At 44.7% G+C, this 21,678-nt stretch overlaps 1 protein-coding gene across 4 annotated transcripts in view; it reads right to left on the bottom strand.

The window, feature by feature from the left end:
- Positions 1–21,678, bottom strand: part of SCAI (suppressor of cancer cell invasion) — a 92,869-nt gene that overhangs the window by 16,927 nt on the left and 54,264 nt on the right. For all 4 annotated transcript variants that reach the window (XR_005589933.1, XM_039506719.1, XM_039506720.1 and 1 more), the window contains 9 exons: positions 16,089–16,184; positions 15,331–15,417; positions 13,980–14,078; positions 12,463–12,559; positions 10,780–10,878; positions 9,490–9,642; positions 3,587–3,688; positions 2,637–2,738; positions 1,287–1,365 (listed from right to left, as the gene is read on the bottom strand). Coding sequence is in view for 3 of the 4 variants with exons in the window: in XM_039506719.1 (XP_039362653.1) it covers positions 1,287–1,365; positions 2,637–2,738; positions 3,587–3,688; positions 9,490–9,642; positions 10,780–10,878; positions 12,463–12,559; positions 13,980–14,078; positions 15,331–15,417; positions 16,089–16,184 (914 nt within the window). In the remaining variant the exon portion in view is untranslated. The remainder of the gene's footprint in view (positions 1–1,286; positions 1,366–2,636; positions 2,739–3,586; positions 3,689–9,489; positions 9,643–10,779; positions 10,879–12,462; positions 12,560–13,979; positions 14,079–15,330; positions 15,418–16,088; positions 16,185–21,678) is intronic.

The raw sequence follows: 21,678 nt of genomic DNA, 5'->3' as shown, positions 1-21,678 counted from the left end.
TTTGCAGATAGTCCTTCCCTGTCTACACCTGAAAACCCCTTCCCCTCAATAAACAATTACTTTTTACTTGTAAGAGAAGCTTTAAGATGTCAGGAACAGAGCAAACTCTCATTTAGTGCTGTCACATGTGGCTTAAGTGTGACCTGTCAGCCAAAACTAGTCTGTATAATTTAACAATGCAACCTGCAGCTCCCTCTTCTTTAATACAGAGCACTACATGCTGGGAATTTTAGTTTTTGCAGGCCACACTTTCCTATTTAAAAACAATACACACACGGCTGACTGCAATCTGATTCATCATGCAAGCCCCTGGGACCTGAAAAGTTGCTTATGGAGCTCTCCATAGGACAAAGATTGGGTGCCTCTACAGTAGAGTAGTAAGTTAGAACAAGGCATGCAGTGAAGTTGGATACAATGCAGGTTACAAGGGACACAATATAGTTAAGACCAAGCTGTCTGGGTTGCATCACACTGTAAAATGTTAAAAGTAATTACAAAAAAAAAAAATCACTGCCACAATAGAAAGTTTGCAGGGATTTTTTTTCTTTTAGCATTTTGAAAGATTCACAAATCATGCAAGGAAGATGAAACAAGCATGCATCTTATAAAGGAATGCAAGTCTCAAACAGATGAAGGGTATACAATATTTAGGATGTTTCAAATAATTTCTTCCTTTAAAGAAAGTTATAGAAAAGTAACAATCTTTTGACTGCATTTGCAGTAGTTGGCCAGTTTTAGATTTTTAGACTGTATCTGCATCCCAATATTCTGCTGGGTTGAACAACAGGGGAAGATGAGGTGAGGGGAATTATTAAAATCATGACAAGAGCTTGAATTGTCACATCAATAAACGTATAAGGAGTACAACAATCTCTGCAGAGAGCCCTTCAGCCCTTTTGCCACCATTCTCCTGAACATCTATTTTGATACTTCAGATTGGAAAGAAATGCCAGATGTTGTTGAACCATTTTATTATGGTAACTCTTCACTGATTGGCCAATTGAGCCATGTGTCTTCAAAACTTGTGACATTTTTAATATTTCATATCTTTCAAAAACTTGGTCATGTCCTTTGAAAAGATTTCAAGTCAGTAGGTTATTGTGTGCTAAACACATAGAATTAGCTGCTGTGTATCCAAAAGAAAGCAAGTCTTGGTAGGTAGATGGGCATATGAAATTGGACTTGTCCTTTAAAAGGAGTTTAGCGAGATCTCTGTGGGCCACTTATCCTGAAATATAAAGCAAATTCAAGCCCTGTTCATGACAGGGAGCATTCCTTTATTGTACCTTCACTATCCGAACGACCTGAGGGAAACACGCCAGTGGCCGACAAGTAGATCAGCAGCACGCTGTTTGCAGGCAGCTCCTGAAATTCAAGCAAAGGAAAGGGGCAGGAGGAAAATTCAGACAGTTATTGTAACATGCTACGTACATTCTGTATCAGCCTGATAAAATCATTGGTATTTACAGGTGCAACTCCCCTGCCCCGGCTGCCCTTCACCCTTATGTGGCTCTTTTGCATGTATCTATATCGCTTACACAGACACTTCTTGAATCAATGGGCATTTGGGATAAGAACAGCCATGCTGGGTCAGACCAACGGTTCATCTAAGCCCAGTATCCTGTCTTCCAACAGTGGCCAATGCCAGGTGCTTCAGAGGGAATGTACAGAACAGGTAATCAAGTGATCCATATGGGTACACACAGTGATGCGTGCTGCAGAGGTACTCAGTTGTATCTTTTAAAATATCTGATTGATATGCCGGGTTCAGAGGCTGTAAGAGCACCATTTCCCACACATCCCCTCTACCCTAATATCTAGACACAGACTTCCTGGAATGTGGAATCTAAGAGTTAAGCCAAGGTCCCTCTGGAAGAAGACAATCTCCAGCTGTCCCAGAATTCTGAAGGAGGTCTTGGCTCCCCATTCCCCTTCTCCCCCCTGCAAAAAAGGGCCTGCAACAAAAATAATATCCCAAAACTTCTCAGTTGGGCAACTTGCCAAAAAATAACCCAGGGTGCTGGATCCTGCATGAGTCTGTGCAAGCAATGCATATGCATCCATGTGCCACCTTTCCGTTCACGCCCTGCATGGGAGCACCGACATATCAGAGACCCCTGCTTTCTGGGGGAGAGACTGAGCATGCAGGCACGCACAACACCAAACACAGCCAGGAAGTTTCATTTTAGGCTCATCAGCTGTGACACTGCTTCCTCTGTAAAGAAACAAGTTGTTTTTAGCAACTAAATTCCCCAGTTGCTGCTGGTACAAACAATTAAATATACTGGGCCCTACAACTATATTAACTGGAAATGAATTTAGCCACTACCTTTGTAGAATTCTTAGTAAAGATACTTATATATTTAGATCAGATAATCTGCCACTAAGACAGACAAATAAGTCATTAAAATTTCCATCCTATGAAGAGGATGGAGATTAACCTTTTGTCATTTACAATTTAAAAAGGCTACTAAAGCCTTAGTTTTCAGGAAAAATAAAAAAAGAAAGGGGTTTTCTTGACTCAGTTACTTTTCTTTAGCAAAGTGTACCATTCCAGAGTTGTGTACCATTCCAGAGTTGTTGTTTTTTAAATCAACAAATTTAATCAGGTGACAAATACACATGATTTTACAAACCTTGAACGCTGCTGCTAAGAACGTATACAGCTGGCTGAAGGTAGGTTTATACAGCAAGTACTTATGGGGATTTTCCCGCCTAGCAGGTTTCTCAGTCGACTCCTATTTAAAAACAAACAAACAAAACAAAAAAAGCACACCATGTATATTCCTAATATATCTTTATCTTTAAACTTCCATTTATCTGAATATTCATCTTCAACGTACTTCCCTAACATACCGGTCTGCCCATGTAGCATTCTCTACTTAGTACCACAGTAACAGAAACCATTTGACAGTCAGTACTCAAGCTTAACCCTCAATTTAATTTGCCATCCAAATCCTGCTTTAATCCTGGATTATAATTTCAAGAGAACAAGGTGAGAAAATGCAGTCTCCAATTCAGTTAGTTCCCGATCCCTTAATAAAGCTCCCTGACCATATTTTCAAGGACACTCCCTGATAAAAGCACACATCGGCCTCATTCTAGCTCCGTGTTTTTTACTTTGTTCTTCCAAGATACAAACATTTTCTTCCATTTTATTTGTACCTCAACACACTGCTGTGAAGTGTGCTGACAAAAAACAAGGACCGGCAATTCTCCCCTTTGTCTACAGATGAAACACAAAATGCATCCTAAATATCTACTCTAGACTATACTAACAGGGATGACCCAAATGAGAGGGACAAACTAAAGTCCAATAAGCAAAAAGAAAACAGAGGGGCTTTTGGAGGACAGCAAACAAGATAAAAGTCTTTCCATTAGAACCAAACAATACTTGCTACTGAAGCTTCCACATATAATAGAGAAGCCACTGTTACCCAAGTCCAACTCTAGAGTTTGAACCCCCTTTCTGTAAGTATCAGAATAAGAGTTATAACAACACAGCTGCCATGCTCTACATACAGAGAAGATAGACTAAAGTTAATAGAATTCTGTTGCCAAGTCTGCAACTGAAAATGAAACTCACCTGCATTCCAGGTTTGTTCATCTGTGAAGCCAAGTTCATTGGTTCTCTTTCCAGTGCTTGCAACATTCGGAACATGTCAACCGTTAATTCACTGAACTTTACCTGCAAGAGGAACACTGCCATCACTAATGCATCCTGTCTGGCATGGGGTAAATAGGTACTCTGTTTCTTAAGAATTACCCAGGTAAGAGCATTGAACTGCATACTGAAAAGATTAGAGTGACAGACTACAATATCTAAAAGTGCCCAACATTGGGTTAAGATACTTGTAACCCCACTGCTGACATGGAAAAATTATAGAGGTGAGATATGAAAGCCACTTGACCTCATTGTTAGCTAAAGACAGAAAATTTCCCCAGGCTGTTTGGAAAGACATTAAATCTGTTGCATCACCTGTGATGTGACCCTCATATGGAAGTGTCACATCACAGTGATGCAACAGATCGGGTTTTTCCAGACAGACTGTCCCACAAAAGACATGGCACTAGCATGTTTTAAATGCGCATGTAGCAGGGTGGTCACCCACTCCCAGCCTGAAAGGGTTAAAAACCAGCCCTTGGAGAGGGCTGGGGTTGGGAGCCTTAGGCTGGGCTGACTGGGGAGGCAGCCTCAGCTGTGCAGACACACAGTCTCCTCTAGCTGTGGAGGGAGACAGGCCTGGCTGCTGGGGAGCTAGAGAAGGTACCTGGAGTGCAGCAGGGCTGGGGAAAGGCCACAGGAGCCGGGGAGCTCCAGCCTGGAAACCCCCCAGGCTGCAGCCTAGTATAAGGCCAAACAGGTACTGGAGTTGCAAGGGGCAGCCCCGCTGTAGGTAGAGGCAGCAGGTCCAAACCCAACCTTGCCTGTGATGAGTGGCTTATACTGCAGTCTGCCCCAGGGCGCCAGGGCTAGTTGGTGACTGGCAGTAGTCTACGACTGAGGCGAGATGGGGACAGTGGGTGGGGGGTTCCCCTGGGTGGGGAGACCCAGAGAGTGGGAGTACTGCCTGGGGGGCAGCACCCTGAGGAAAGTGGCACCAGGTCCAGGCGGACATGGGGGCCAAAGCAGTGAGTGACAAGACTTCGGCCTGCAGAGGGCACTCCAAGGCTGGAAAAAGAGCTAATTCCCAGGATGCCAGCAGGAAGCGCCACCGGGTGAGTCTGTGCACGACTACAGTGCACAACAGGCTTTGGGTATCAGATAGAAGAGATCATTTTTAACTAGCATAATGGATACAAGTGGCAAAAAAGTTATGCGGCAGTGGGCTGACATGGAGAGGTCCCTTACCTTGCAGTAACTTGAGTTTGACCATTTTTTCCCTATGGGTGCTCTTTCGTAGGATGTCCCCACGTGCTCTTGACTAAAGAATGCAAAGTACTGTGTGAAGGGCTGCACCTAGCAGCACCTTGTGCCTCCAAATGAGGGCATATAACAAGAGGCACAAACATGCTGTCACTCAGTTCCTTCTTGAGTGTGAAGCAGAGCTCCACAGCTGAGAGAAAAGGGGAAGGGAAGTGGAGCACCCATACGAACAAAACATCTTGAAGAACTCAAAGTTACTGCAAGATAACTAACCTCTTCTATGGTGGAGCACCTATAGGGACACATACCTGAAGAAGACTCCCCAGCAGTAACTCAACAAGGAGACCAGTCCAAGAAAATTCAAAAGACCATCACCAAATGTAGCATCATCCCTCCAAGCAGGTAAAATGGCACAATGCTTGGCTAAGGCATGAACAGAAGACCAAATTGCAGTCCTACAAGTTTCTGTTACGGGAACGTCTTTCAGGAGAACTACAGATATGGACTGAGCTCTAGTGGAATGTACTGTCACTCCGTGAAGGGGCTGCATCCCAGCGGATTCATAACAGGTTAAAAAGCAACCCGAAACCCATTTCAAGACTCTGAGTGGAAACTGGCTGTCCTTCCCTCTGTGAAAAGTCTACAAATAATCTGAGAGAGGCCTAGAAGATCTTAGTCCTGTCCACGTAGAAGGCAAGAGCCATTCGGACATCCAGTGTATGTAGGCTGGCCACCTCTCTGGAAGCATGATGCTTTGAGTACTTGGTAAGTGGATCTCTTGATTAATACGATATTCCAAAAGATACCTTTGGAAGAAGCAAGCATGTGATATAGCATAACCATATTTCTATACAAGGTAGTAAATGGTGTGTCTGCCATCAGAGCACTGAGCTCTCTCATATGTCTACGTGAAGTGATGCCTATAAAGAATGAAGTCTTGAAGGAGAAGTGGAGGAGAGAACAGGTAGCCATCAGTTCAAAGGCGGTTTTCCTCAGGGCACTGAGAACCAAATTAAAAATTCCCATTGAGGGGCCAGAGGCCATACCGAAGAAACAACTCATGTAAGCCCTGGAGGAATCTGGCTGTACAGGTCTGTCGCATCTTACGTGCATTTAACATGCGCAATTTCAGCTTTACGCGGTCGGCAAAAAAAAGAGAACAACAACAATTTAAATACTGTTTCTGTAGTGTGGGCAATTCCGCCTGCCATTCAACTCAATGTAATTTTGACTATACGTGGTTTTCGCTTTACACGCTAACTGTGGAACGGAACCCCCACGTAAGAGGAGACAGACCTGTAATGGGATGGGCAAAAAATTGAGAAGCCCTCAAAAAGTGGAAGGCAGTGATAATGGGCAAATGTACTCATTGCTAGACGGCATGTCTACAAATCCAATAGTTAGTCTAGGATTTTGGAGAGCAGAACACCTCTTCAGTCTATACCAGCATCAGAGAACACCAGGAATGGAAGTATTTCTAATTTTGAAGGTAAGTTTTGCAAGTACTAAGTTTCCTGGTAGATTGGATAAGGTCTAGTCAGTTCTCCTAACATATTAGCCCCATGCTCAAGAACCATCTAGGAACCATACTCTCAGATTCAGGGGGGAGGGGGTTCAGATAGATCAGGTTCCCAGAGTTCTGGGACAGGAGATCCTTCGCGAGAGAAAGTCTGGGAGGCATTGCCAAAAAGAGGTGAAGGAGGTTCAAGTACCACGCTTGTGTTGTTCAGAACGGTGTTATGAGGATAACCTCCCTTTCCTGTTGCAGTTTAAGCAAGGTCTTGAGGAACACAGGCAGAGCAGGTAAGCACATAGCAGGATACAGGGCCACAGTGTTGTCAGGGCAGTCTCAATCCCCCTGCTGATTCCTATGTAAATAAGTCTCCCCGTTTTTATTCCACGCTGCTCAATTTACATTGGAGACAGGTTGCTAGCTGCCTTCTCTAGAGTTCAGGAGAAAACCAGTTTCTCCCTGTGTCTGGTCACAGATTTTGAAGCATATCAGTGAGTATCCATAATTTCTCATATAGTATTTCCGAAACGTATGCATTATGATATTAATCACCAGTAAGTCACAGGCTTTCATAAAAGACCTTACTAAAAACAATTTTCTAATACAGTAATTTGTATTCAGTTGATTCAATTACTTATCCGAGGTTCAGACCCCTCAGTTATTAACAGATAAGAGGCATCTCCTCCCTACTTGCTAGGTTGATGGCTTTGTTTACCTTTCATGTAACCCCTGCTGGCAGCCCCAGCAATCCACACCAAGGCGGGGTGCTTTGCTACTCCCCCCAGCACAGCAGGCTGTGGCCTCAAGAAAGGTCCCTGGTGGCCGCATTTGAGAAACACTGGTCTAGATCTCCTCCTGTGAAAGCCCAAATGTCTGGGAAAAGTCTGCTGCGGATGGTACTGTAACAGTACAAAGAGCTCTGACATTTGGAACCTACTAAACCATCTCTGTTGCAGAAACAAAGTTCCCAGAGACCCTTGCGTCCTTCAGGGTGTGGAGCACTGAAGAGCTTGGACTCTTTAAAAGGGAAGGCCATCTTCAACCATACTCTGCACCTCTCTGGGGACCAGAAGACTGGAGCCAGGATGCCCTTCGCATAACCACAGGCAGGTTTGTCGCATCCGGAGGGAGATTTTAACTATAAACTGACCCTCTGAAATGAGGGTTTGAAATTGTTCCCTCTGATCCTGTGGCAGATGTTGAATAAAATGTGTGAACCTGGAATATGTATTAAAATCATATTTCACCACAGGGCTTGGTAGTTTGCCACCTGAAATTGGGGAGAGACAGAGTAGCAGCTTTTTCTACCCAGGTCTAAATGTTTGGGCTCCTTATCATAAGGAGAGAGTCTGGAGTGGGTTTGTTGATTTCTCTTATTAGCCACACCCACCTCCAGGGAATTGGGAAGGAGGAGGAAAAAAAAACTCTATTCCCTTGCTCATTTGCAGGTGGTTGGATAGTAGCAGGTATTTGCTAGACTGTGCAAATAGGCGATAACAGAGCCTCATTGATTGGGAGAGGAATTTTCTTGAGAGGTGATATTTAGAATGTCCACCAAGGAGTGTTGAGACTCCTGGACCTCTTGTCATAGGATCTGGAGGGATTGTGCCAGGCAGTTCAGGGGGGGCTTGGAAAGCCCAAAAGTCATCAGCATAAGATTGTACATGGACTCAGCAGGGTATGATGGTATGGTGCCAAAAGAAAGAGCCCTGTACCAGAACCTCAGAGTCAAAAGCAGTATCATTCCTGGGGCTGAAAGGGGGAACATAAGATATAGGTGCCAGTACTGGGGTTCAGTCTGGGAGGATTGTGGTTGGAGATGTTCATGCAGTACTGGGGATGGAGCGTTTAGAGAGGTCCGTAACAGGGGAGATTCCAATTCTTCCAATTATAAAAGAGGTCCTCTGCGGAGAGAAATCTGGAGAGTGCTCATAGGCTATAGTATCCAGAAGTCTGGTCAGTACTGGAACCTGGAGAAGAAGGACTCTGGGCTGAAAAGGAAAGCATGGTACCAGAGAGGCTTGTAGAGGAACTTCTGACCTCAGAAGCTCTGGTGCAGGGAAGGCACGAACAGTGGAACATGAGTGGGAGGCCAGCGTGCATCTCAATGCACAAGAGGTGTCAGTCAGTACTCGGGGAGATGGCTGCATGTACTGTTTATTAAAAGACTTCTCATGCTGCTTCTTGTGCGGTACTGGCGGCTTGGTACCAGAATCAGACAGAGGCCTAGTTGTACCCCTTGAGGAATGCGAGGTCTCCTGAGGCTTCTTCTCGGAAGTTCTAGCCTCTGGAGGTGCTGATGGAGCTGCAACAGCCACCAGAGCATCCTGGGATTGAGGTTGATGTACAGTGGGGGAAGTGAACAGCCTCCATTGGGGCTTTTGAGTGTTCCATTAGCAGGCGCTTCAGCCTACTCTCTGCCCTTGCTACCTTTAAACTAACTTTTAAATAATGCACAGACCCTACACTTTGATGGGATGTGCGTGGCTCTGAAGCAGCTCAAATGCCCATCGCTAGAGTGAAAAAGACTTGAGGCAGGTCTGGCAGGACTTAAATCCCAGGGTCTTCAGCATCACCCAGAGTGCTAATGGACCAAAACAGAGGACTGAAAGACGAGGGGGAGGGGACACTAAGAATCGCTACATTTAAGTAAGGTGGGAAGCTGAGAATGAGTGGACATGCAATCTCTCCATATCGAGCTGCAGCCGGATGAGAAAGAACTAAGTGACAGTGGGTCCAGGCCTCCTTATATGCCCTCATTTGGAGTCACAAGGCACTGCTCTGTGCAGTGCAGTCCTGTGGACACTGCTTTGCATTCTCCAGTCAAGAGCACTCGGATGCGAGCGTATCCTATGGTGGAGTACCCATAGGGACATACATTCGAAAGAACAGGACAGAAAGGACAGTTCTTGCTGGTTATTACTCAGTTTTGCCAAACTCTCAGCTAATCTACAGTCACTCTTAACATCATTGCTCAAGATTTTATATTTGCATCTCTTGGACTCTGCAATTTCCTTTAGTAGAATCAGAAAAAAAAAAAAAAAAAGAACTGTTTTCAATTCCAATTGAAGACTGAACATTACAAGGAATTGTTTGTAGTCTCCTTTACCTGGTTATTGCAATTCCCAATAATTAATGCATCTGCAAGAGTGAGCTGTCCCACGATCATTCCCTGCTCCAGCAATGGGGCCCCTGTTTCAGCCAGTCGGTTGGAGGTGATTACGATGGTATTGTCATCATTTAAAACCATTACAGGATCTGCCTGGAAAGATAAACCCGCACAGAGCATGAATTCCAAGGACACTTACAGGGTCCACAACCACAAGGAAAAGGGACTCTATATCCTGTCACTCATAACAGACATCCCATAGCTGACGTGAAGACTACTTTATTTGTCTTAATAATTTGCCTTTTATATCCTAAGGCCGCAGAGCAATTCCAGCTTGGAAAAGGAGCTGCTCCTAGGGACTAAAAGAAAGTACCTTGGATATTTAAACACAAATATTTGCATTGTAGCACTTTAAGTGCAGTTGAGAGGAGAATGTACCCATGCAGGATAAGCCATCTGACTTCGCTTCCCAGAATCAGGGGAAACAAACTTCGCTAACACGAGTGCAGCAGGCAATCCACATGCAGCCCATGCAGATAACTGGTAACACTTCTACATGGCAGAAAAGTCCTGCATTATTTACATATAATAATATGGGTATTCATACATATTTATGTGCATATGCATTGTACAAATGGAGGAGAGCAGGAAACCATCTCCTATTTTGGAGAAGAAATCCTCATTTTTCTTTGTAGCAAGAAATAAAAAGGGCAATATTATAGCTATGCCAAGACATACTGCCAGTATAACTGCCAAGATTACACTGTATTTTCCATTACATATTGCTTACGCATTGCCAGAATAATATGCCAGTCCTGCAAGCATCAAAATATATTTGGAAGTTACTAATGCAGCCAGAAGCGGGCCTCCCACAAAGATGGGCCTGTTGCTGGCAGACCTTCTACAGCAGTTACTATGCCAATGGCTGTGTTCTAATCTCAGTGTCACCTGAACACCAGGTGGTAAGAAGAGAGGTGGTGGATTGCTGGGAGACAGCAGGTCACAACCTCATGCTTCCACTAGCTGCTAGCTTTATGTTGCTTGAGCAGATCTGACACTGATGCCTCCTTAACAGCTCAGCTACTGCAGAATATTTCATAAGCAGACTGGAGAGGAGTGTGGCACACCTGCGCACAAGACCATTCCTTACTAGCTTGCTCCCCATGGCATGGCCTCAGAGAGCAGTCTGCAGTGAAGAGTTCCCACGTTTTACTTTTAAAACAAGAGCGTTTTTTTATGAAGGACTCTTTCAAACAAAACTGCAGAGACCAAGGTTTCCTTCACTCTCACCTCAACAAAAGCTGCCACCTCTTGAAGAACCAGGTTCCACTCCACCTGGTCCTCAGTGTTAAAGCGGTGAGTGTAATCTTCAATTTCATCTGATAATTCCTGAGGTAAAAAGTCCAAAGGAAGAGGGATAATGAATAACTCTTTTGAAAGTTAAGGCAGTCACCTCTCATAAATAAGGTGGTCTCAGCACTTCAGGGATGAGGTATCTAAGCAATTTAATTATAGAAGTTTTGATTGTCACTACCCACATGGCCATATCCAATCTGGAACATGGCCAAGAAGATGGCCAACATGTGCCACTTCAGGAGACAGGACTCCAGGTACCCTTACTTTGCACTCTGAGAACACAAACACCTTTCAAACAAACAGAAGAGCAAGGGATGGCGCTCATTTCAGACACAAAATTAACTGGCACACCCGCACAATGCTACCAGACTGGTTATTGTAAATTCTTGCTATCACAAGTGCTGACTCAAATCTAAGGTTCCTGACCTTGTTTAAAGTTATCTGTAAGTGAATGGCCTGTCCTTTCCAGCTGCCTCCTCTGCTAGTCTGTGCTCTGCAGCTCTTTGATGTCTGTCCCATTGGATCTAGACAGGCAAAGAACAACGCAGCCTACATAAAACTGCCAACACCAGGTTGTGGCTTGCAGCAGTGTGGAAATGTTCTTGGGGAAGTCTGGCGTTCCTGTCATTACTCTTTGGAAAGCAAGACTGTTGTCAGAAACAGCCGCCCAACTCCAGGCACCCATGCCTACGTGGATGTTTTCCCTTAATGTTAAAACTCTTCAAGTGGAAATCAGCACCCCACTGGAGTGTAACATTTTCCCTAAACACAATAATAAAGTATCTAATCTGGTCCATGATATTCCCTTAACTCCAAACATACTGAAGATGCACTGCTGCTCGATGACATACCCTGGTCTGTATCCTAATCCCTATCTAATGTCCCCCAAAGTTTGAAGCAGTTCTGAAAGGTAAGTCTTTCCCTCACCCCCACCATGCGCACAAGCAGATTCTATATCTTTCCTGTCCCTTAATGTCTCAAGTCTTTCCCAATCTGGTTTCTGGAAGAGAACGATAGATTCTTTTCATTTGCAAGAAACACCTCAGAAATTCCAAGTACCAGATTGGAAAGGAACAGAGCACTGTGCTGAGCAGAAGGGCTAACAGAATCAAAATGGGAGGGATTTCATGGAGAGGGAGGGTCATGGAGACTTTTGAGGTCAGAGAGAGAAGTGAGAGCTACTGGCCTGAGAGGAGGGAGGTGCACAAGGCTAGAGAGAAGATCCCCAAAGCATTCAGACAGCTGAAACAAGTGTGATATTCACATCCACACTGTATGGGGCTTATCCAAACCCAACTTCATGAGATCTGCCTTCCACCCATGGCAAAACCACTCTTTGGTCAAGTGCTCAGGTCATTTATGTCTACATGATGCTCACAATACCAAAACACATCAGGAGGTTGTTCCTCCCACTACAGATCCCAAGGCCAGGTTTAGTTAAAGCTGTAAGATTAACAGGAACAACAGCAGCTGAGATCTTATGTGTGAGATTTCAACTGAAAGAGAGATATCCTGGATGCCGTAATATTCCACTAAATGCAGGAAGAAAAGCTCTGCGTGACTAGTGGCCTATATTGCATGGGCATGTACACTTTCCATTGTACTCATATAATTTACCTTTACGAGGTCCTTTACAACATCCATTTTGTTGAGCAAAAGACAAACCACTATAAACCTTGCATAATAACGCAGCTTCTTAACCACCAGTTCAGGCCTGGAAAAGAAAACACCAAAGCAGTGGTCATGGAAAAAGATGATCTGTGCTGACCCCAGCATGAATTCAAGCAATGTAGGAGCTGCTCTAATTTAGACCTGCTGTGCATAATCCCTAAAGGGCCCCACACATCAGCTAAGGATTAGCAGAGCTCTGTGCTGCCTCGCGCACATCCCCTACTCTAATGTGAGATGTGGGTGGTTGGTGCAGGAGCTGGCTCTACTGGCTTTCTGCCAGTTTATGGTCAGAACCTGGCTCCTCTGTATTATCTGCTGATGGATCACAAATGAGATTCTGGACCACTGAGTCAAACCATCAGAGAAAACAGAACATTAAACATCTGCAAGTTCAATTATGGGACATAACGTCTTATCACATTTTCACCTTTGTAAAATACATCTGACAGTCTTTAAAGGGGACATCTCTGCCAATCACATCTAGTCTGAAAGAGTTCAGACACCCAGACTGGAGTGGGGAGATTCTTCAAGGAAAAATAAGCTAAGATCTGAGGCCAACAATAAAGGACACTAAAATGGTTGTTTAGTCTATCTGCAGACTTTCAGACGGCACACTCAGAAAATCAGTATTAAGTCTCTAGGCCCTGCTAACCAAGTCCAAAATTCTCGAGTGCCTGTAACAAACTTGGCAGGCAATTCTATATTGCAGTGATCATCAGTATAAAAATATCTCTCTCAAAAAAGTCAATCCAAATCACTTCTTCCCCAATTCTAACTAGCCACTGACCTCACCTCCCAGCCAGAGCAAAGGATTGACAGCAAGAACCTCCTGAGTTCAGTGTCTGCTCATACTGAATCCTCCTAGTCGCCTGGGAGCCTGAAGTGTTAGACAACACCTCGCAGCATCCTTTTGAATGAGCCATGCTCCGGATTGCTCCCCACAGGAGCACACCTCTCGGGCTTTCTGGAATAGTTAATGAATGGGGAGGACCACATTACCTAGTCAAGTGTGGTAAGGCTGCCAAACTGCCAACATCACTGCACTTCGGAGAATTTTCAAGTAGAAATAATAGGTCCCTTTATTTCCTCTACTTTGCTTCTGCATGAGCAAATTAATCTCCCCGCTCTAGAACACTATGCGAGTAATTCCCAGTGACAGCACTGATAACAAGGGCTGGGAAGGACACAGATGAGCAGCTGAAGGTCTTCCTTGCTGCTGAACCCAATCGCTAATCCCTCTAGTCTCCAGACATGGCTGGTGGTTCTACAATAAAGCGTATAATCAGGGTTATTAGGATTAACAATGACTTCCTCTGCAGAGCTGCTCTTACCCAAGTTATTTTCCCTTAATCACAGTTTACAATTCAAGGCTACTTCTGCTCATTGCTCTAATCCCTAAAAAAAGAAAAAAAGGGGGGGGGGAGGGGGAGGCGGCGGCGCCCAAGATGCTGGTACAGTCATACCTGTCCTCTTTATTGACTTGGGAGTAATATGATCTCTGTCGAATTGCTGAATAAAAGGAGAAGGCTTCATTCAGATAGCTGGTTTCAGATGTCCGCAGGCTGTGGGAGAAACACATTACCTCACAGCTCCATGTAGAAGGTCCTGTCACCCCTACCCCCGCCACTGACACACAAGATGATTGAGTGGATAAAACATGCGCCTTCTCAAGTGAGTGCCACATTAAAAAAAGGAAGTTTCCCAATCCCAGCACACGATTGGAGGAGATTCCAGAGCTTCCATTTTATTTCAGACAGTCTAAGGAAGGAGCCAGCAGCAAAGATCAGATGTCAGGAGCTCATGCCCATATGTACAGGTGATATGTTAACATGGGAGATTTAAGGGGAACAACAGTTTAAAATCCCAAACTAGTAACTAAATCAATATGCAAAGTCAATGCAACAGATATGGAAGACTTTAAAGTGACCCTTGAGGTCAAAGAGGCAGACCTTTAGCACTGTCAACAAAACTTGCAGAATAATATTTGGGCATGAGGGTCATCTTTGGGATCCACTTTTTGATTCGGCAATGAATCTTCTTGGGCAACAAATGCTGTGAGTGGTCCCTCCTGGGGCTTTCTTGTACCACTCCTGAGGGCATGTCTACACTAGAAACATAAGTCAACCTAAGTAAGGTTGACTTACAACTACTGCAGTAATTACTATGGTGGTTCATGTCCACAATACCCTCTTTCTGTTGGTGGCGCATGTCCTCACCAGGAGTGTTTCCACCCACTTAAGAGAGGCAGTGAGGCGGTCTAAGAGCCTGGACAGCTGTTGGTCTGGGAACCAGAAGCGGGGATCCAGGGAGCACCTGTGCTCCAAGCTGAGAGGGCGCAGCCTGACTGGGAACAGGGAACCCGGAGAGCAGCCGGGCTCTAGCTGGAACCCCTCACCCACCCCGGTGACAGCTGGGCTTTCTTGTCAATTTCATGGCTCCAGTATGGAGCTGCAAAATTGACAAGAGTGAGAGCCAACAGCCGATATCAGTGATGCAGTGTAACTACACCGACATACACCCTACATCTCTCAGGGAGGCAGAGTTATGTGGGTGTAAGAGGGCACTTACACTGGACGGAGGAAGGCTGTAGTGTGTACACTGACATAATTAGGTCTACATAAGCTGCCTTACATCAACCTAACTCTGTAGCGTAGACCAAGGCGCAGTCACTTGAGAGTACACATGGTTCCTCCCAACCCCATCCTTCACTGCTGGCTCAGGAATGAAATTGTTCTGGAACTACCACCACGTGCTCTGCATGGGGCATGAGCAACACCACTTGTCTCCAGCAGGCACAGCAATAGATTCACTTACTAATAATGGTAGTACAGCTGCCCAATCTTGGAGGCAATTTCCCCAATCTGCCACCGCTTCAATCCATATCGATTGTCCAGTACTTGTCTATTTCAAGCAAGAGAAAAGGGAGAATGTTAATATATCCCATGCATTTCCCAGAACAGCAACCCATCCAAATTCAAGTCAAGACACCATTCTAAGACCAAATCCTGCTTGCCTTACTTACGTGGACAGCCCTTAGAGAAACTTTTATACTCTAACATGGCATTTACAAGCCAGCTCTGGCAGAGATGTGCACACATTAGAAGTGGCACATTGCAAAACAAGGGATTCGATAGCACCAAAAATGTGTGATAGCTGGAGGGATCATTGTGTTTCAGAAATAACGTGAAAGAGGGTCACAGCTTCCTGAGAATACTCAGAGCTGGGTACAGTGAGGTGTGTAAGGTCAGAGCTTGTGCAGCAGCAAGACATTACATCCATTCCACATGGGCACACAGGTGCACTGCAGAGACCCCCAGCAGATTAAGGCAGTGTGCATGTAAGCAGGCTGGAAAGTTGTTTTTGTTTTTGTTTTTTTTTTAAAGTTACATAAAGAAAAGATTATATGCAATGTTTTTTGGTTTAATTTAATTTAAATTCTTCAGGGCACGGACTGTCTCCCCTTGTGCTAGGAGAGCACAATGGGACCCCAGTCCAGGCCTCTGGGCACTACCATAATACAAAAAGAACACTGCAGAACTATTTGAAGATAGTTCTCAGGAGCATTTTCTTACCTATGCTGCTGTTGAAATTTCCAGAGTTTAGTGTAAACATCAAAGGTTCGCCCAAAATAGGACTGCCACTGCTTCTGCCCATACTGAGGCAAATCTCTGCAACAGACAAATGCAGAATAATTGCAGAATACATCCATCAGCCCAGGATGTGAGACGCAAACTCAGATAGATTTTTGTTTGGGTGGTTGTTTTTTTTAAAGTTAACATTTGTATTCTTAAAAAAAAAAAAAAAAACACAACACAGACTTGTGATATTCTATGACCAGTCCACACCTGTAAATTCATGTTCTGTCTCTGCGGGTAGACCAGCTGCAATACAGACAGAAGAGGACCTGGGTTCAGGCTGCAGGCCGGTACTTGGGTTAATACTTCCTACTGGCACTACAGTGTTAGGGCAGGTGGCACTTTGCTAGAGACACCAGACTAAACTAGGTCATCAACTCATGAAGCAGTTTCTGCAGAGAAAGAGGCATGTATTCCCATACCCATTCTTCTGTTGTTACCCCTTACACTCAGATAGAATTCTTTGGCCCCTGTATAGACAAGACTGGGCATTTCATTAACACTAACAATTCCCAGACAGACATGGGCAACAACCTGAATATTTGCTAAGGGTCAGTTTATCACGGACTGAGAATGGGACAGAATGGCACAGAATGCAGAGATCTGGTGCCTTGAACTGCCTGGCATCACCATCACCCACCCCATGCAATGTCATATCATCTACAAGGCAACACTAGTATCAGAGGCAGGGGAGGATAGGCTGGTGCCAGCTAGCATTCACCAGTCCTTGGGACAGAGCCTTTTGGGGACTAAAAAGGTATTTTTGCCTCAGAGCAAAGACTAATAGCAAAGAACTGCCACAGTTCTTCAAAATCACCCATACACCACCACTCCAAAAACACACACTGCTCTGCACTGCAATATACACTCCTCATTTTCACCTGCACAAATGCACACAACTCTCCCAGCACAACACAACCCACACACAAATCAAACAACCAGCATACACAATAACCCCCAAAATCACTCTGAAGTCTAGAATGTCTATTGGGTCACCATGAAGTGATGGAAAACAGCTACAAGTACAGTTGCGAGCTTTTTTTGCTCAGAATATCACCAGATTCATTCTTCACCAGATTCACAGTCTGTTACCACCCAATTTTAAGTTCTTGGTCATTTTTGGTTTTTTTGTTGTTTTTAAACTCAACTTTACGAATTACAACCGTGCAACAGCAAAGGCTTTTAGCTACCAGTATATCACTATAGACCAGGGGTCGGCAACCTTTCAGAAGTGCTGTGCCGAGTCTTCATTTATTCACTCTAATTTCAGGTTTCGCGTGCCAGTAATACATTTTAACATTTTTAGAAGGTCTCTTTCTATAAGTCTATAATATATAACTAAACTATTGTTTTATGTCAAGTAAATAAGGTTTTTAAAATGTTTAAGAAGCTTCATTTAAAATTAAATTAAAATGCAGAGCCCCCCTGGACCAGTGGGCAGGACCTGGGTAGCGTGAGTGCCGCTGAAAATCAGCTTGTGTGCTGCCTTCGGCACGTGTGCCATAGGTTGCCTACCCCTGCTATAGACTGTGCATTTATAATGCATAGAACATATTACTATGTATGTACTTGCCTCATCCTGCTATGCCTGGAATTAGGGGATGGCTGCCACAATATGCAAGTACAGCAACAGCTGGAGGGAGCTAATGCCACGTGTGAATTCACAGAATGTGTTTACATGGCGGTGGTCTGTGCAGATGCAGACACACGTGCATGTGTATAGATGCATGATTTAGAGAGTGGAAATGAATTCATGTTTTCCAAGCTCCGTGAATGTGTCTTTTTACCACAAGGTGTCAGGTCTCTTGACATCAATAAAACACAAGACTCTCTCAACATATTTACTGTAACCCTGAAAACAACTCCCGAAGGAAACGGCAGGGTTCTTGCAGCTCCTATGCTTTCTAGCAGGTGATTAGAAACTGCAACAAAAGCAGTTATATGCACCAAATACTAAATGAGATACCAAATATTATCCAGTCAGGAACATACTGCGGAGACTTCAGTTCTGCCCAAAAAAGAGGAGACTTTGGTACACGCATCATTGTTTGGTTACTCTTAGGGTACGTCTTCACTACCCGCCGGATCGGCGGGTAGCAATCGATTTCTCGGAGTTCGATATATCGCGTCTCATCTAGACGCGATATATCGAACCCCGAACGCGCTCCCATCGACTCCGGAACTCCACCGGAGCGAGTGGCGGCAGCAGAGTCGACAGAGGAGCCGCGGACGTCGATCCCGCGCCGTGAGGATGGGTAAGTAATTCGAGCTAAGGTACTTCAACTTCAGCTACGCTATTCACATAGCTGAAGTTGCGTATCTTAGATCGACCCCCGCCCCCCCCGCCCAGTGTAGACCAGGCCTTAGACACTATGTTATGCAGCCATTATTACTATAGTCAGAAATGGGAAGTTAATGGTCCGTGGAATTAAATTAAACAGTGCTCAGTGATTGTCCCATAAGCCAAATCTCCTTGGAGCTTGTGCTGTGCAAGGGCAACTTTGGTACGAAACAATTGTTTCTAGACCTCTCCCTAAATTACAAGAGGCAGGCCCATTTTCCTGAAGCCTGTTCTATTCCAAGGCAGAGAGAATATCCATTTGATTCAAAGCTTCTGTGGATGTCAGACTGCATTTTTTAATACACAAAAGGGATTTAAGAGCTTGCATTGAGAGGTTGCACTGAGAAATTGCCCTGTGTTTCCTCCTGGGAACTTCTGCTGTAAAAACAGGCTATAAAAGCCAGTTCACCAAGAGCCTCCCTTCCCACTTCCCCATAGCACTAAAGGAGATTCACCCTTCTAGTTGCAGACATACACTAACTGGCTGGGAGCACAATGCTTAGTCTACAGAAAAGGACATAGAATGTCTGATAGAATGATGGGGTCACAAATTGCATTTCACTGAGATTTAGTGTGACAAAAGTATTTTGGGAGGCCATGACAATGTCTCCAAAAATAAGCAGCAAGGGCAAATCAAGAATAACCCAATTCAAATCTTGGATTAGACAAATGGCTCTCCCCATTCTTCATCAAGGGCCCAATCCTGCAAGGTGACTGAGGCAGTTGAATACCTCCCAGTCTTAGGCCCTATGATTCCATATGCAAACCAGTTATCCGAGAGTCAATGGAGTCAGCTGGCATATGCCCATACCCAACCCTCATTGGCTCACATTGTGAGACTACAGCACTTCTATGAACAGAACAAAGGTGAGTGGGGTGACACAGCATCACGCTTACTACTGGAGACACCCATGCAAGAAACAAAATGGCAGAATTCACATTCCATGGGACACACTGTGGAGGCAGAGTTAAGGTGGTTTTCCTACCTTTACTGTGAATTTCCATGTTTTTGACTACATTATAAGGATTTTAATCTTTAAATTACCCAGACATGCTCCCAACATTAATATCTACCTTCACAAAAGGCTCTTTGTTAGGGTATCACAAGGAGCTTGGCATGAACTCCGTGAAGAAGACAAAAATATCCTATCCCCTTGAAATCAACACATTCAACACAAACCTAGGGTGGAATTTCAAGGCAGGCATACAGCCCACATGAGAAGCTACTCAAGGAGGCATTACATTTAGTTGCTCTTGAATCAGGTCAATAATTTTTTCAGAGAACCCTATCCTAGATCAGTAAGTTGGTTCACCTACTCTACATAGTGAATAGCAGATCACACCTTCTATAAACAGAGGCATTCTGAAGTCCCACCCCCAACAACAACTTCAAAAAGAAGGACAATTGCAATCTCCCAGGACCAAAGTTCTTTAATAGAGTCCAGCAATGCCCCAAGACGGGCTGCTGCAACATGAGAAGGAAACCCCATCGCCTCTCCCTTGCCACTACATAGGCAATAACTAATTTTACAAGAAGTTCCCTCCCCTCCCGGGAGCAGAGCTGTGCCTGGAGGCACAAGGGGAAGGGATGGCTACAGGAATGCAGCCTCTTGCTGATCATGCCAGGCTCTCTAGAGGAATAAAAAAAGGAATAAGGCAGCAGAATGGGATTTCCACAGCAGAAAGGAGCAACATTGTTGTCTAATCTCTTTAACAGCACCCCAAGTGGGATAGGAAATTAATATTGCTGTGCTTATCAGCCAACTCTATTTCCCACACAGCATGAGGGAAACTGGCTGACTCATTTTATGCAAAATGAATCAGTTATTGGCGTGATCCCCTACCAGCCTGGAAAGCCATTTCAACAGCTGTTGCTATCGTGATGCTGCTGATGCCTGAGAAGATAGGCAGGAACTGGCCAGAAAGCAGGTCCTGCCAGACTCAAAGCTAGCTGCTCCTAACGTCTGAAGCAAGTGGACAGAGTCAGGTCTGAGGGGGATTCCATATGGTCACAGGATCCACTGTGCAAGAGGAATACTGCGAGAAGCAGCATGAGCTTCGGGACACCTCATGCAATAAACAGGACAAGTTTGCTTCAGGAAATCTTAATGAATCTTAACACTTGTTTTCTGAATCATCATAATCCTTCCAAACTGTAAAGCATTCTCTCCAGCCACAGACTCCCCAGTTGTCAAGGAACAGCTGTGGAGCATCAAAGCAAGCCCCTTGCTACAATCCTGATGTTGCTTTATTCCCTGGCCCCATCCTCCCCAGGGCTGAGAATATTCCTCACACCTATTGCAGTGACCACCCCCGGCTCCAGCTGACCAAGCAGCAGCATTCTGCCTTATCAGGCCAGGATGACAGGTTAGTTTAAGCAGGAGGCTAATGTGGGGAGATCCTAGAAGCAGCCCTCTTTCTCCCCTCCCCCAAGTACTCTTCACATTATTTTGGCCATTTCACATCCACCACAAAGTGAGTGGAAAATGTAGCTTTAAACAAGGAAGAAATCAGGCATTCACATACTACATTCTTTACTTGTAACACTCTGAATTTATGCGTCACCCCTCACTATTTTGTACATGTCCTATAAAATCCAAAGTTTCCTGGTTACTTCAGTGCTTTGGATTCCCTCTGATTAATGGCCTATTACAAAACTTCTGTCCTTGCAATATGTACATGTTGGGCCACTATTACTTATAGAAATTCCTGTGTATCTGCACATATACATTTCAAGCAGCAGGTGAGCCTAATCACAGCTGGCATAGCCAGGTACCGTGCCATTCCTGGGCTCCCCTGGGAACAAGGAGGGTCTCCATGGAAACTGACACCAGCACTTTTGATAACATCCTGACAACATAATAAAATTTCATTTGTGACAGTACACCACCACAGCACAGCCAAACACTATTCTGCAGGGAAGAGCAGCTCTTGCCATCACCACCCTCCCACCCATTCGTTGTCTTGTGATCTGCACATCATTCATGCTGCCTTTGTCAGGAACTGCCCTCAAAGGGAAAGCATAATGGGAATCAACGACAACCTGTTACTCTCCTTCTTCTTTTCACCCCTCTATGCACCTAACCCAGAAATGCACGCCATCCAAAGCACGGTGCAGGACGCAGGAGTGACAAACAGATTTGCCATATGGGATGGATGGTGCAAAGAAAGGAGTGTCCCAACCAC

This window comes from Mauremys reevesii, linkage group 19 (assembly GCF_016161935.1).
Source record: "Mauremys reevesii isolate NIE-2019 linkage group 19, ASM1616193v1, whole genome shotgun sequence".
NCBI lineage: Eukaryota > Metazoa > Chordata > Testudines > Geoemydidae > Mauremys > Mauremys reevesii.
The sequence above is the reverse complement of the archived record's forward strand: the minus strand, read 5'-3'. Positions and strand labels throughout refer to the sequence as shown.